Source organism: Sorex araneus, chromosome 2 (assembly GCF_027595985.1).
Source record: "Sorex araneus isolate mSorAra2 chromosome 2, mSorAra2.pri, whole genome shotgun sequence".
NCBI classification, from domain to species: domain Eukaryota; kingdom Metazoa; phylum Chordata; class Mammalia; order Eulipotyphla; family Soricidae; genus Sorex; species Sorex araneus.
Window position 1 is genome coordinate 125685539 of NC_073303.1, and position 16807 is coordinate 125702345.

The window sequence follows — 16807 nt, forward strand, 5'->3', positions numbered from 1 at the left end:
GTGCTATTGCTTCAGTCCTAGGAAAATTAATTTTTCATTTGGAATTTTAGAAAGTTCTCTCCAGACATTATATTTTAAGTATGAGTTATAGTATAGAGGAATATGTACTTGAGATGACATAAATAGTTTTGAATTATTAGTAGCTTCCCTAATCCAGAGACTTTGCGTATTAGTAATTCTCAAAGGTGGGGGCAACTTGCTTTAATAATAGGTAAATAGTTGCAGCAATAGTATAGTGGTACCTGCACACAACTGACCCAGGCTCCATCTCTGGCACCACATATATGGCCCCAAGACACTTTCAGGAGTGACCCCTAGGCACAGAATTAGGAGAAAGCTCTGAGCACCCCTTGGTGTGGCCCACAAATAAAAGAATAAAAGGGAAAGGAAGGAAGGAAGGAAGGAAGGAAGGAAGGAAGGAAGGAAGGAAGGAAGGAAGGAAGGAAGGAAGGAAGGAAGGAAGGAAGGAGGGAAGGAAGGAGGGAAGGAGGGAGGGAGGGAGAAAGGGAAGGAGGGAGGGAGGGAGGCAGGGAAAAAAGGAATGAAGAAAAATTTATTTTAAGGGGCTGTTCCCCCTGAGAACCACCAGGAGTGATCCCTGAGTACAGAACCAGGAGTAAGTCCTGAGCACAGCTGAGTGACTCAGACACACAGAGAGGGCGGGTGGTGGTGGTGGTGGTGGTGATGGGTAGAATAAATCTTTCAATTCTAAAATTTATTTTTGGTTTTGTATTTTGGGGGTTTTCTGAGTAGGTCACTGATGTGCACATAAGGGCTGCGACTTCCCGTGAGCCTTCATACGTGGGCTGGCTCCATGCTTGCTACAGCGGGAGGCCTCAGCTCCCAGAGGGATGGAATCTGGCCTGCTCTGCCTCATCTGTGGGTCCCTGATCCATAACTATTGTCCTGTCCTAATGAGTCGTAGCCGGGCATGTGACCCAGCGTGTCCCGTTGCTGATTAGATCAGTGGTGTGTCCAGAAATGGGCTGTGATATCCTATGACACCTGTCCTTTATTTCTGTGTGCATTTGTGTTTATTTTTTGTTTTTATTTTTTAGTGAATCACCATGAGGTACAGTTACAGACTTACTTTTCGTTCTTGTGTTTCAGTCATACAATGCTTGAGTATCCATCCCTCCACCTGTGCCCATTCTCTACCACCGATGATCCCAGTATCCTCCCACCACCCCCATCTCATCCCCATCCTGCCCCACCCTGCCTCTGTGGCAGGGTATTCCCTTTTGTTCTCTCTCTCTCCTTTTGGGTGTTGTGGTTTGCAATAGAGTTATTGAGTGGCCATCATGTTCGATCTATAGTCTACCTTCAGTGCGCATCTCCCATCCCCAGCAGGTCCTTGAACCACACTTTACCTGGTGTTACCTTCTCTATCTGAGCTACCTTTTCCTCCAGCATGTGAGGCCATCTTCCAAGCCATGGAGCCAACCTCCTGGTACTTATCTCTACTATTCTTGGGTGATAGTCTCCCATTCTGTTAATTCATATTCCATAGATGAGTATTTGTCTCTTTTTGACTCATTTTACTTATCATGATACTTCCCATGCTGATCCACTTATATGCAAAGGTCATGGCTTCATCTTTTCTAACAGCTGCATAGTATTCCATTGTGTACATGTACCAAAGTTTCTTTAACCAGTCATCGGTTCTCGGGCACTTGGGTTTTTTCCAGGTTCTGGCTATTGTAAACAGTGCTGCAATGAACATTTGAGTGCAGATGTCATTTCGACTATACTTTTTTGCCTCTCCAGGATATATTCCCAGGAGTTAAACTAGGTTAAACGGGAGCTCAATTTCTAATTTTTTGAGAAGCGTCCATTCCATACTGTTTTCCCAAAGGGCTGAACCAGTCAGCATTCCCACCAGCAGTGTAGGAGAGTCCCTTTCTCCCCACACCCACTCCAACAGCAGTTGTTTCTGTTTTTTTGGATGTGTGCCAGTCTCTGTGGTGTGAGGTGGTATCACATAGTTGTTTTGATCTGCATATCTATGATGATTAGTGATGAAGAGCATTTTTTCATGTGCCTTTTTGCTATTTGGATTTCTTCCTTGAGAAAGTTTCTGTTCATTTCATCGCCCCATTTTTTGATGGGGTTGGATGTTTTCTTCATGAAGATTCTAACCAGTGCCTTATATATCCTTGATATCAACCCCTTATCAGATGGGTATTAGGTGAATATTCTTTCCCATTCTGTAGATTTTGTATTTTGGTCACTGTATCTTTTGCGGTGCAGAAGCTTCTTAGCTTAATATAGTCCCATTTGTTTATCTCTGTTTCCAGCTGGTTGGTCAGTGGCTTGTGTCATCTTTGAAGATATCGTTAGCCTCAATATCATGGAGGGTTTTACTGACCTTATCATCAATGTACTTTATGGATTCTGGTCTGATGTTGAGGTCTTTAATCCATTTTGATCAGATTTTTGTGCATGGTGATAGGTCAAGATCTAAACCCATTTTTTTTTGCATGTGGTTGTCCAGTTATGCCACCACCACTTTTTTTCTTTTTTTTTATTAGTTTATTTTTAATTAGAGAGTCATCGTGAGGGTACAGTTACAGATCCATACATCTTTGTGCTCATGTTTCCCCCATACAAAGTTCGATAACCCATCCCTTCACCATTGCCCATTCTCCACCACCAGTAAACCCAACATCCCTCCCCCCCTCCCCAGTCCTGTCTCCCCCCACCCCACCCTGCCACTATGGCAGGGTATTCCCTTTTGTTCTCTCTCTCTGATTAGGTGTTGTGGTTTGCAATAAAGGTGTTGAGTGGCCATTGTGTTCAGTCTCTAGTCTGTATTCCGCCCGCCTCACCCTTCCCCCACATGACCTCCAACCACATTTTACTTGGTGGTCCCTTCCCTGAGTTACCCAGAATGAGAGACCAGCCTCCAAGCCATGGAGACAACCTCCTGGTACTTATTTCTACTATTCTTGGGCGTTAGTCTTATAGTCTATTATTCTATATTCCACAGATGAGTGCAATCTTTCTATGTCTGTCTCTCTCTTTCTGACTCATTTCACTTAGCATGATACTTTCCATGTTGATCCACTTATATGCAAACGTCATGACCTCATTTTTTCTAACAGCTGCATAGTATTCCATTGTATAGATGTACCAGAGTTTCTTCAACCAGTCATCTGTTCTAGGGCACTCGGGTTTTTTCCAGATTCTGGCTATTGTAAACAGTGCTGCAGTGAACATATAAGTGCATATGTCACTTCAACTATACTTTTTGGCTTTTCTGGGATATATTCCCAGCAGTGGTATTGCTGGGTCAAATGGGAGCTCAACCTCTAGTTTTTTGAGAATCGTCCATACTGTTTTCCAAAAGGGCTGAACTAGCCGGCATTCCCACCAGCAGTGTAGAAGGGTCCCTTTCTCCCCACATCCTCTCCAACAGCGGTTGCTTTTGTTCTTTTGGATGTGTGCTAGTCTCTGTGGTGTGAGGTGGTATCTCATGGTTGTTTTGATCTGCATCTCTCTGACGATTAGTGATGTAGAGCATTTTTTTATGTGCCTTTTGGCCATTCATATCTCTTCCTTGGTAAAGTTTCTGTTCATTTCTTCGCCCCATTTTTTGATGGGGTTGGATGTTTTCTTCTTGTAGAGTTCAACCAGTGCTTTATATACCATTGATATTAACCCCTTATCTGATGGGTATTGTGTAAATATCCTTTCCCATTCTGTGGATAGTCTTTGTATTCTGGTCACTGTATCTTTTGCGGTGCAGAAGCTTTTTAGTTTAATGTAGTCCCATTTGTTGATCTCTGTTTTTACTAGATTGTTTAGTTCCATGTCATCTTTGAAGATACCTTTATCTTCAATATCGTAGAGGGTTTTGCCGACCTTGTCTTCAATGTACCTTATGGTTTGTGGTCTGATGTTGAGGTCTTTAATCCATTTTGATCTGACTTTTGTGCATGCCACCACCACTTTTTAAAGAGGCTTTCTTTGCTCCGCTTCACATTTCTTTCTCCCTTATCAAAGATCAGATGTTCATACATTTGGGGTTGTGTGTAGGGTTATTCCACCCTGTTCCATTGGTCTGCAGCTCTGCCTTTGTTCCAGTACCATGCTGTTTTAATTGTTACTGCTTTGTAGTAGAGTTTGAGGTTGGGGAGGGTGATATCTTTTTTGTCATTGTCAAAAGACAATGTTTAGAGTCTCAGAAGATGGCGCCTGCCACGCCGCCAACCCGCCGTTTTCCATGCAGGAAGACAGGGTGGGAGGAAAAAAAAATCCACCCCCTGGCAGCACAGAGTTGTAGCCCAGTTTGTAGTCCCAGTGCATTGCTATTAGATGCTGCGCTGGATGCCCGAATGTGTTAGATCTCTGGAATCAAAGTCTTTAGGCGCAGAGGGTCCCCATGGGTATCTTTATAGGGATTGCATTGAATCTGTATAGTGCTTTGGGGAGTATTGCCATTTTGACAGCATTAATTCTTCCTATCCATTAGCAGGGGATATGTTTCCATTTCCTCATGTCTCTTTTATTTCATTGAGTAGCGTTTTGTAGTTTTCTTTGTAGAGGTCCTTTACCTCCTTAGTTAGGCTGATTCTGAGATACTTGATTTTCTGGGGCAAGATTGTGAATGGGATTGTTTTTTTATGTCACTTTTCTCTGTCTCGTCATTTGCGTATAGGAAGGCCATGGAGTTTTGGGTATTGATTTTATAGCCTGAGACTTTACTGTACAAGTCTATTGTTTCTAGGAGTTTCTTGGTAGAGGTTTTAGGATTCTCTAGGTATAGTATCATTATCTTCGAATAGTGAGAGCTTGATTTCTTCCATTCCTATCTGGATGCCCTTAATGTCTTTTTCTTGCCTAACTGCTTTTGCAAATACTTCCAGTACTACATTGAACAGAAGTGGTGAGAGTGGGCATCCTTGTCTTGTCCCTGATCTTAGAGGAAAGGCCCTTAGTTTTTTCCCATTGAGGATAATGCTTTTTTTGTGGTAGATGGTTTTTGTTTGTGGTAGATGGTTTTGACTATCTTGAGGAAAGCTCCTTCTAAATCCATTTTGGTGAGAGTTTTCACCATTTTGATGAGGGTTTTCATCATGTTGGATCTTGTCAAATGCTTTCTCTGCATCTATTGAGACGATCATATGGTTTTTATCTTTACTTTTGTTGATCTGACAGATTATATTAATTGATTTCTGAATGTTATACCATCCTTGCATCCCCGGGATGAATCCCACTTGGTCATGGTGTATAATCTTTTTGATGAGTTGTTGGATTCTATCTGCTAATATTTTGTTGAGGATCTTTGCATCCGTGTTCATCAGGGATATTGGCCTGTAGTTTTCCTTGTTGGTGGTGTCTTTGTTTGCTTTTGGTATTAGGGAGATATGTGCCTCATAGAAACTGTTTGGGAGAGTACCTTTTTCTTCAGTTTCCTGGAAAATCTTGAGAACTGGCAACAGATACTCTTTAAATGTTTGGAAGAAGTCACTAGTGAATCCATCTGGACCCGGGCTTTTGTTTTTGGGAAGACTTTTGATTACAGTTTCAATTTCCTTGATATTAATGGGTCTATTCAGGTATTTCAAGTCTTCTTGGTTCAGCCTTGGGAGATGATAGGAATCCAGGAATTTATCCATTTCTTCTAGGTCCTCTTGTTTTGTGGCATAGAGAGTTTCGAAGTACTCTCTAATGATCTTTTGAATTTCATTAGTTTCTGTTGTGATGCCCCCTTTTTCATTTCTGATTCTGTTTATTAGGGTTCTCTTTCTCTCTTTTTTGTGAGTCTTGCTAGTGGTTTATCAATTTTGTTTATTTTCTCAAAGAACCAGCTCTTGGTTTCATTGACCTTTTGGATTGTTTTTTTGGTTTCCATGTCGTTAATTTCTGCTCTTTTATTATTTCTTTCCTTTGGCCGGTTTTGGGTTCCTTTTGTTGATCTTTTCCTAAAATCTTGATCTGTGAAGTCAAGTTATCTATGTAGACCCTTTCTTCCTTCCTGAGGAATGCTTGAAAAGCTATAAATTTTCCTCTTAACACGGCTTCGGCTGTGTCCCATAGGTTTTGGTAGCTCGTGTCTTCATTCTCATTTGTTTCCAGGTATCTTTTGATTTCTTCCTTGACTTCCTTCCTGACCCACTCATTGTTCAACATTGACGTATTTAATTTCCATGTGTTTGATTTGTTTATCTGCATCTGTGTGATTAGTTTCCATCTTCGGTGCATTGTGATCTGAAAAGATAGTTGATACAATTTCTATCTTCTTGATTGTATTGAGGTATGTTTTGTGACCCAGCACGTGGTCTATTTTAGAAAATGTTCCGTGTGCACTGGAAAAGAATGTGTATTCTTTTTGGGGTGTAGAGCCCTGTATAGGTCTGTTAGCCCTTTCTCTTCTATTTCTTCCTTCAGAGCCAGTGTTTCCTTGCTGAGTTTTGTTCTTGTTGATCTATCCAGAGGTGACAAGAAAGTGTTGAAGTCTTCGACTACTATTTTATTGCTAGCAATGTCCTTTTAAAAATTTGTTAGCAGTTGTTTTAAGTATTTAGCTGGTCCCTCATTAGGTGCATATACATTTAAGAGTGTGATTTCTTCCTGTTGTACATATCCCTTGATAAACAGAAAATGGCCTTCACTGTCTCTTTTAATCCTTTTCTTTTCTTTTTTAAAATTCTTTTTATTGAATCACTATGCAGAAAGTTACAAAGCTTTCTGGCTTAAGTCTCAGTTATACAATGCTCAAACACCCATCCCTTCACCAGTGCACATATTCCACCACCAGGAACCCCAATATGCCTCTCCCCCACCCTGACCCTCATCCCCCGCCTGTGTAGCTGATAAATTTCACTTTCCTTTTCTCTTTACTTTGATTGCATTCAATATTTCAACAAAAAACTCACTATTATTGTTTGGAGTTTCCCTCCCCCCAAAGTCAGACCTGCTGATAAGGAAGCACTTGATAATTTGTTTTACATTGCTGACAATGAAGAGATATGAGGTTTTGGATTTCTACGTTTTAGTATTTTAGTAACTAAGTCCAGGGAAATTTCCACCAGAAATTGCATCACTGCAAGCTCGTACCTCCCTTTTGTGGTTGTCATAAGATGGCGGCCGTGGCTCAGTTCACAGTCTAGAGACACTTCTGCAAGAAGCTGCTGATGTCCAAAGTAGTTTAGCTGCCCTCCGGGGCCATGGTCGTGCAGGAGAGAAGAGGCAGCACACGTGCAGCTGCCGGCCTTCCTTTTAATCTTTTTCAACCTGAAATCTATGTTGTCGAATACTAGTATGACTACCCCAGCTTTTTTGAGGGAGTTGTTTACTGGCAAGTTTGTTTTCTATCCATTAACTTTGAGTCTGTGTTTGTTCTGATTGTTCAGTTATGTTTCTTATAGGCATCAGGATGTTGGTTTTAGTTTCTGGATCCATTTCACCACTCTGTGTCTCTTGATTGGTGCATTTTGACCATTGACATTGAGAGAGATTACTGTCATGGGGTTTTGTGCCATCTTTCTGTAAAGGTTTGTTGTGTTTGTGGGTGTATTCCTTCTTGTCTTACAGGAGCCCTTTTGGTCCTTCTTTTAAGTTTGGTTTTGAGTCTATGAAGTTCCTGAGCTGCTGTTTATCTATAAAATGGTGTATTGTTCCATTGAGTTTGAGTGAGAATTTAGCTGGATAAAGTATTCTTGGTGAGGCGTTTATTTCATTCAATTTTTTTCACTATATCCCACCATTGTCTTTGGGCTTGGAGGGTTTCCTCTGATAGGTCTGCTGTAAATCTAAGGGGTACTCCTTTGTATGTGATTTCCTTCTTTGATCTTGCTGCTTGCAGTATTGTGTCTCTGTCCACAGCATCCATCATTCTGACTATGATATGCCTTAGTCAGTGTTTTTATTAGAGTTTCTTTTTGCAGGCACCCTTCTTGCTCCTTGGGTCTGGATGTCTGCATTCTCCAACTCTGGGAACTTTTCAGCAATGATTTCTATAACTGTGGTTTTTTTCATTGGGGTTGCCTCCCTGTCCTTCTGGTACTCTGATGATTGTAATGTTGTTCTTCTTGGAGTCATCCCCTAGATCTGATTCGCCTTAGAGCTATTTTGAGGTCTTTTCCCATTGTTTGTTGTTGTCTGTACAATTTCTGCTACTCATCTTCAAGTTCACTGATTCTGTCTTCAGCTGTAGACATTCTACTGTTGAGGGAACCCACTGAATTTTTAATTTTATCTACCAAATCCTTTTTTATGACATTTCTTTTTGTAGCTTTCTTATTTCTGCTCTCATTTCTTCCTGTATTTTCTCAGCTATCCGTTCCAATGTTTCTTTCATTTCTTCCTTTAATTTTCTGGATGTCTGCTCCATTGATTCTTTGAGTTTCTTGAACATCCTCAGCATTTAATCTCAGAATTCTTTGTTGGAGAGATCGTATTTGTGGGTAACCCCTGTTGAAGATTTGGGACTCTTTTCTTCATCCTCTCCTTGTAGTAGAGATTTGTCTGTTTCTTAATGCTGTTGTGGTTGTATAGAGGTAAAACTTTCGAGGTCACTAGCACTGTTCCCTCTTACTGCACGAAATAATTCTGAATAAGCTTAGTGGATGGTGGTCAACCTTCTCCCCTTCTAGAGTACGTCCTTCCTCTCAGACATTATTTGGTGACTTATGATAGGCATCTAGTGAAGCATTGGAGGAAGTGTTCTCTTTGTTCTCTGTTTTTTTTTTTTTTTTTGCTTTTTGGGTCACACCTGGCGATGCACAGGGGTTAGTCCTGGCTCTGCACTCAGGAATTACCCCTGGCTGTGCTCAGGGGACCATGTGGGATGCTGGGATTTGAACCCGGGTCGGCCGCGTGCAAGGCAAACGCCCTACCCGCTATGCTATCTCTCCAGCCCCGGAAGTGTTCTCTTATATTGGGCTTTGTACAGCTTCTTGTGCACACTGGTCTTTTGGTGGAATTGGAGTTGGCCAGTGGATTATTGTCGTATTGTGTTTGAGGCGGCCAGGACACTTTCCACAGAGTTAGGTAATAAAGGTTGAGATGTGAGTCAAGAGTGCTGGGAATGGGAAATATAACTGTGGGCCCAGAGAAAGCCATGCCCACTTTTGAAGAGGCCACGCCCCCTGCAGTGGCCCCAGCCCGTCCAGATGCTAATCTCCTGGTGAGCGGCTGCCTGTTGAGAAGGGCTGAGGGAGGGTAGTTGGGCAGGGGCTGGCTGCGGAAGTCAAGGCAAGTGCCCCCAGGGCTGGCTGGCGTTGGGAGGCGCAGGGCTGGATGGGGAGGGCGCACGCAAGGGAGTTCACAAACCTGTTGAGAAGAGCGGCGGGTCTCTGTGTGCATTTGAAGTCTTGACTCTGCTCGCACATCTTTCTTGCCGGGCTGCTTTCTTTCTTTCTTTTCCTTCTTTCTCTCTCTTTCTCCCTTTCTCCCTTCTCTTTTTTCTCTCTTCCTTCCTTCCTTCCTTCCTTCCTTCCTTCCTTCCTTCCTTCCTTCCTTCCTTCCTTCCTTCCTTCCTTCCTTCCTTCCTTCCTTCCTTCCTTTCTTTCTCTCTCTCTCTTTCTTTCTTTCTTTCTTTCTTTCTTTCTTTCTTTCTTTCTTTCTTTCTTTCTTTCTTTCTTTCTTTCTTTCTTTCTTTCTTTCTTTCTTTCTTCTTCTTTCTTTCTTTCTTTTTCTCTCTCTTTTTCTCTCTCTTTCTCTCTTCCTTCCTTCCTTCCTTCCTTCCTTCCTTCCTTCCTTCCTTCCTTCCTTCCTTCCTCTCTCTCTCTCTCTCTCTTTCTTTCTTTCTTTCTTTCTTTCTTTCTTTCTTTCTTTCTTTCTTTCTTTCTTTCTTTCTTTCTTTCTTTCTTTCTTTCTTTCTTTCTTTCTTTCTCTTGTCTTCTTGGGTCACACCCAGAGATGCTAAGGCATACTCCTGGCTCTGCAATCAGGAATTTCTCCTGGCAGTGCTCAGGGGATCTTATGGGATGCCAGGGATCGAAACCCGGGTCAGTCATGTGCAAGGCAAATGCCCTCCCCACAGTGCTATTGCTCCAGCTCCTGCTCTCATATTTCTAACTCTGCCTTCTCACCTTTGCCACCCCACACACTTGGTTGCCAAGTTTGTGTATCTTGTTGGCCAATGTTCCTGGCATGGTTGCTGTTCACCCCCCACTTTTCTTTGTCAGCACAGTGTATCCATGTTACAAACTTTGTCTTTCTTTGATCAGGTGAAGCTGGTTCAAGGGACCCGGCAGCTGGACTCCATGTACTTCCGGAAGCTCCAAGCTTTGCACAAAAAGACAGTTTTCAAGCAGACTGAGGTAAGACAACTCTCTCCTTAGAAAAACATTAAAAATACACCCTGGGGAAGAGATCGCCACTGTGATACTGACAGGGGTGGATAGTGTGTCCAAGAGATGCTCTATTGACATGATAGGGGACAGGCAGCTTTCATTGTTCCCTTTCCAGCAAGCACGATGGGATTCATGTCGCACATCACTGATGATGTTTAGTTACCAGGCAGGTTGGGGGACAGAGGAGGGCAGCCACTGCCTGACCTAGCTATTAGCCTCCCCACCCCAGTAGGTCACTTTGGATATTACCAGTCATTTTCCATGTGGCAGCAACTCTGTTGCCCAAATGCATGAGTCCAAACAGATAAGAAACAGCAACAGGGAAAATAATAAGGAGAGAAATATGGGAAGAACTTGGAGACATCAGTAAGATCATTAGATTGCTGAGGAGGATTCACGTGGCATTTTGATGGATACACTTGCAGCTTTTGAGCTGACTGCCTTCATTATGATAGCTCTGTTAGGCCAGAAAGTTTTGTGTGTCTAGCTAGGTAAAGATGATAGCATAGAGGCCAGAGAAATGGTTCGGGGATTAAGGCGTTTGCTTGGCATGCAGCTGTGGCCACGCCCCTCGTCTGAATCCTGGCACCATGTATGACCCCCAGAGTACTGCTAGGCATGGCACCTGAGCAACCCCCCCGGGTGTGGCCCAAAACCCAAAAAGAGAAAGTTGATGATAGCGTAAATGAATATCTGCTGATGTGGTAAACGCTCGAGACAGACTAGTGTATAACAATGTAAGATCAGACGTGCTGGTATCTTATCCTTACACTTGAACTTACAGAGATTGGTGTGCACACATATGCCTGTGCAGAAGGAGCCATTTGGACTATTTAAGGGGGTTTGGGATCAAACCCAGTTGACCGTGTACGAGACAAGTACCTTACCCTACTCTACTATCACTCTGGCCCCATTTATTTTAAAATGTAACTTTGCAGTAGTTTTTGAGACAATGTAAAGTAATAACACAGAAAAGATACATAAATCTCTATCCAGGGGGCCAGAAAACAGTAAATGGATAAGGCACCTGCCTTGCATGTAGCCCACCCTGGTTTGATTTCTGGCACCACATACGGTCTCCTGAGCCCAGCCAGGAGCGATCCCTAACACAGAGCTAGAAATAAGTCTTGGGCACCAGGGGGTATGGCACAAAAAGAAAAGTATCTGTGCAGGTAGGTGTATTTTAAACTGCAATGGAACTAAAAATTACTTTAAATAAGCTAAAGTGCATGACACCCTTCATTTTCCTTCTACGCATGGAAAATTCGTTTTGGTGGGGGCTGGCCAGAATTCGGGCCACTCTGAGGCTCTTTCTCAGTTTGCTAGGGGCAGTTCTGGTGATGCTCAAGGAGACCAGACAGAGGGCTGGGGTTCAAACCAGGGTCGGCAGCCTCCAAGGAAAGTGCTGTGATTCCTGTATTAACTCTTTAGCCAAAATAAAATTGATTTTTAAAGTATTGGTACTATATCTCCTGGTCTGCTGCTTTTCAAAAAGATATCGAAATGTTAATTACACTAGAAGTCATAAAAAGAAAGGTTTTTTCCAAAGAATGAACTTCTCTGGGTCTTTGCTCTCTAAGACTCATATATTGTCCATAGAATATTAGAGAAAGTTAAAATGCCTGAATTTGTGCTAGAGAGATGGTAGAAGTGCCAGGATGCATATCTTACATGCACCCAGTCCCTGCTCAGTCCCCTGCGCCATCTGGTCCCCCAGCATTGCTAGATGTGACCCTGGAGGATTCCAAGCACTGCTGGGGTAGCCTGAGTCATCCCTGGCAGTGGAGGGCCAGAGTGGTGCCTCATCCTTGGGCCTGACCATTGAACCATCTGGCCCAGTTGGCCAAGAGTTGCTGGGATAAATACAATTTAACTGTTACATGAAGATTGCATTTATTTTTGTTTGGTTGGTTTGGAGACCACTTCTGGCTGTGCTCAGGATTTACTCCTTGCTCTTACCTCAAGGATCACTCCTGGTGTGGGGCTCAGGGGACCATATGTGATGCCAGGGATTGAACAGTGGCCAGCAGCAGGCCAGGCAAGCACCTTAACCCCTGGGCTGTTTCTCCAGCCCTGAAGATTGCACTTTAAGAATGAGCTGTTAAAAACTATGCTTCTAATTTAAATAAAATTTATTTTTCAACTTTTGGAACAGTAGTGAATTACACTGTTACTGTTAATGACAGGGTTTCATACACACAATGCTCTAGTACCACACCACCCCCCAGTCCCTCCATAAACCCACTCTCCGATCCCCACCAATGTAAGCTCATTAGAAATGTATCTTGTGTTATTCTATAGCATTTTAAAATTCAGTTATAGATTGAAGAGTGTTTTCTGTTCATGATTTATTGTTTAAAAAGATGGGCCTGGAGGGAGAGAGAGACAGACAGACAGAGACAGAGACAGATAGACAGAGATAGAGACAGAAAGAGACAGAAAGAGATAGAGAGACAGAGACAGAGAAACAGAGAGAAAGAGAGACAGAGAGAGAACAACAGGTAAGGTGCTGGCCTTGCTTGCAGCTGACTTGCAAGGACATAGGGTCCCCCGGACCCCTTCAGGATTCCTGAGCACAGAGCTAATTGGGTGTGGCCCCAACACAAACAACAACGGTAAAAAGAGTCACTGTGGAAAAAAAACACCATACATTGGTAATCCTATTTTCATCTTTAATATACACCCCCACAAAAGACCAGTAGGACATATAAAAATGACAGTACATGTATATACTACACATATACATTAGGGGTGGTTCTCGCTGAACAGTAGCCTTTTGTTTTCTTCTATTACAAAAGCATGATTTCTATAAACACTCTCAAAACAAGGGGAATGGAATGAAAAGAAGCAGACTTCATTATGAGGCTGAACTTGACTCTGAATTCTTAGTTCTGCTTTTGAATTCTTAGGTGGGCTAGAAGTGATGTGAGGACAGTGGTGGAGGATAACTGGGTGCCTTGGTGGGGGAGGTACAGTACTGCTATTGCACCCATGTTACCTAATACACTACTTTCTAAAAAGAAGAGTTGAGGGGCTGGAGCAATAGCACAGCGGGTAAGTCATGTGCCTTGCACGAGGCCGACCCGGGTTCAATTCCCAGCATCCCATATGTCCCCCGAGCACTGTCAGGAGTAATTTCTGAGTGCATGAGCCAGGAGTAACCTCTGTGCATCGCTGGGTGTGACCCAAAAAGGAAAAAAAAAAGGGTTGATTTTTATATAACGTCTTCTGTTTAGATTTGGAAAATAATGTTATGTTTTAGATTTTTATGCAAAGTATTTTTTTACCAGGACACAGCAGAGGACTTTGAACATGGTATTTTGCAATTTCCTAGTATTAATAAGCAAACAGAATATTGGAATCATGTTCCCGAAGAATTTAAATATTTTACTTTTAATGATCTACTTAGCAACAAACTGGAATTTGAACACTTTCATCAGTTTCTTGAGACTCATTATTCAAGGTGAGAAATGAAATCATTTTAAAATTTATTGTCTTTCTAAACATTTTTCTAGACTTTATTTCATTTTAAAAAGGGTAGTAGTTTTGATTCAACATTCTAATAATTACTTCGTACTAGATGTTACCCAGGATCACTAAAAAATTAATGGCCATAATTATTTGAAAACTATTGAGTGGCTATTGATACTAGAAACCGCCAAAATATTATTGTAAATGGTTTTATGAGATTTTGTGACATGTAATATTACTGATCAGAGTTCTCTCATTCTGTACCAGCTGTTCATTATTGTACCTGTCCTGATGCTTCTTTAATATTTTCTAGACAGATATTTTTATTGCCATTTCTGAGTAGTAGTTTTAAATATATTTCACTGAGTGTTTGAAATCACTTTACTATTTTACAATTTTTATCAGCGGATATTGAAAGAAAATATTCTACTTTTCACTATAGGAACCTTAATACTTTGTGATATGTTTATCTAATATCAACTGAAGTACTGATACATTATTTCTAAAGACATTTTTTCTCCTCATAGAACATTGTATGACTGAAACTCAATCATGAATAACTTGGTAATTGTATATCTTATGTTGATTCAATTAAAAAAATTTTTAAGAATTTTTCTCCTCAGCTGAAACTGGTTTTGCCTGGGAACCTAATTTCAGTCATCACATTTACCTCTATTGTTCTGAGGATTTTTTATTAATTGGGTAGGTTGCCAAATAGGCTGGCAAAGGTGGGCATTTCTCCATTTTGAAAAGGGGCTTCTCCTGCCTCATGAGCTGGGGGAGAAGGCAGCTGGGATAGAGAAGGGATCACTAAGTCAATGATGGTTGGAGGGATCATTTGGGATGGGAGATGTGTGCTGAAAGTAGATAAAGGACCAAATGTGATGCCCTCTATCTGTATTGCAAACCATAATGCCTAAGAGTAGAGAGAGCATAAGAGGGCAGTTGTCTGCCAGGGAGGAAGGAGGAGGGGTGGGATGGCGGGGGGCAGGATATACTGGGGACAGTGATGGTGGAAAAAGTGCACTGGTGGAGGGATGGATGTTCGATCTTTGTATGACTGAAACTCAAACATGAAAGTTTTGTAACTGTATCTCACGGTGAGTCACTAAGAAAACAAAAGTTAGAAAAGGGTCAGAAAATGTTTCCTTGTCCCTCAGAAACAGAAAGAGCACAAAAAGCCAGCATGTACTTGGAGGCATGAGGGCGCCTGAGTCAGGAATAAGTCGGGGATAGAAAATTGTTGTCTTTTGTTCCATAATCTAATTGCTTTTCCTAACTAGCCCAAGTCAACCACTTTTTAAAAAATCCATTTTTATTTATTTATCCACTTATTTGGTTTTCCGATCCCCCCAGTGGGTGCTCAGGGCTTACTCCTGGCTCTGTGCTTAGGGATCACTCCTGGAACTCAGCAGACAGTGTGTGGTGCTGGGAATGAACCTGTGTTGGTCACATACAAGACAAATGCCTTAACCTCTGTGCTCTCTCTCTGGCGCTATCTCCATTTTCTAATTTCTGTCAAAATTACATGGTCTCCCAAGCCCTGCCAGGAGTGATCCCTGAGTGCAGATCCAGGTGTTACCCCTGAGCACCACCTGGGTGGTAAAAATAGCCTCCCCAAACAAAACAAGTCTGCCTAAAAGTTAAAAAATAAAGTAAACAGAGTGCTTGTTTGGTATTTTGTGGACTTGAGAAATTATTAAGAACACTGCATTTTGCTTTAATTTGCATCTTAGCATGGACCTCATGTGCTGGATGGATATTGAACAGTTCCGAAGAATACCATACATAGATCGCGAGCAGAGGGAGGCAAAATCTATATCCATTAGAAACAAATACCTGAATAAAAAATATTTCTTTGGACCCAATAGTCCAGCTTCTCTTTATCATCAGAACCAGGTATTAAATATTTGGACTTTTTTCTTTACTAAAATATGAAAAACTGATAATTTCTTTCTTTCCACCTGCATATTCTCTTTTATTCTGCTTTTGATGAGTGATGTTAGAAATGGTATTGCCCATGTGTAGTGCATTTGTGAAAGATGTCTCCTTATAATGGGCTTGGGATACAGTTCAAAGGCTAGACCCCAGGGTTCTTACATGAGAACTTAGTGCAATCCTCCGTGTTTCTGATGTGTGGTTCCCCCAAGCACCTCACCAGGAGTAGCCCCAAACTTCTGAGGGGTGTGGCTCAATAAACCTCAAGACTTAAATATTTTTAAAAGCAACTGGTAGAATAAAAGTGACTTTTTTGTTGTTGTTTGGAGCCACACCCTGCTGTGCTCAGAGCTTATGTCTGGATCTGTGCTCAGGGACCACTGCTGGTGGGTGGGATATCCCAAGAGGAAAATTAGGAAATAAGCACATGGAAAACGTTGGTTTTCTATTTGGCACGTGTCACATTGTGTGGTTTCGTGGTTTCGGATGCTCCTGTGTGAACCCTTCACGTATGAGATGCAGAGAATTTAAAGTTCACTGGAAAAGTCAACCCACTTCGCTCATAGAAAATGGTTGTGCTTCCTGCAGAGTTGGCCTGGTGACCCACTTTCTCATCATCTCATCTCATTTTTCACCTTTATTTTCTCTGCTTAGTACGCAAGGAGATCTATGTCCCGTGATGCTGCCTGTAGATCCCAGCAGCTGATTTGCTGTATTGGCTCTCCTCCTCTTCCTCCTCCTCCTTCTTCTTCTTCTTCTCTTCCTCTTCCTACTTCTCTTCCTCCTCCTCCTCCACCTCCTCTTTCTCCCCTTCCTCCTTCTCCTCCCACTCCACGTCCTCCTCCTCCTCTCCATCTTCCTCCACCTCCTGCTCATCTTCCTCCTCCTCTTCTTCCACCTCCTCATCTTCCTCCTCCTCTTCCTCTTTCTCACCTTCCTCCTTCCCCTCCTATTCCACCTCCTCCTCCTCCCCATCTTCCTCCACCCCCTCCTCCTCTTCTCCTCTACCTCTTCCCCTTCCTCCTCCTCATGTTCCTCCACCTCCTTCTCATGTTCCTCCTCCTTTTTGTCCACCTCCTCCTCATGTTCCTCCT

At 42.3% G+C, this 16807-nt stretch overlaps 1 protein-coding gene across 1 annotated transcript in view; it reads left to right on the top strand.

Annotated features, from left to right (window-relative positions):
* Positions 1-16807, top strand: part of RGS22 (regulator of G protein signaling 22) — a 140009-nt gene that overhangs the window by 95365 nt on the left and 27837 nt on the right. The window contains exons 16-18 of the mRNA XM_055128220.1: positions 10179-10271; positions 13595-13767; positions 15512-15674. Coding sequence (XP_054984195.1) covers positions 10179-10271; positions 13595-13767; positions 15512-15674 — 429 coding nt within the window. The remainder of the gene's footprint in view (positions 1-10178; positions 10272-13594; positions 13768-15511; positions 15675-16807) is intronic.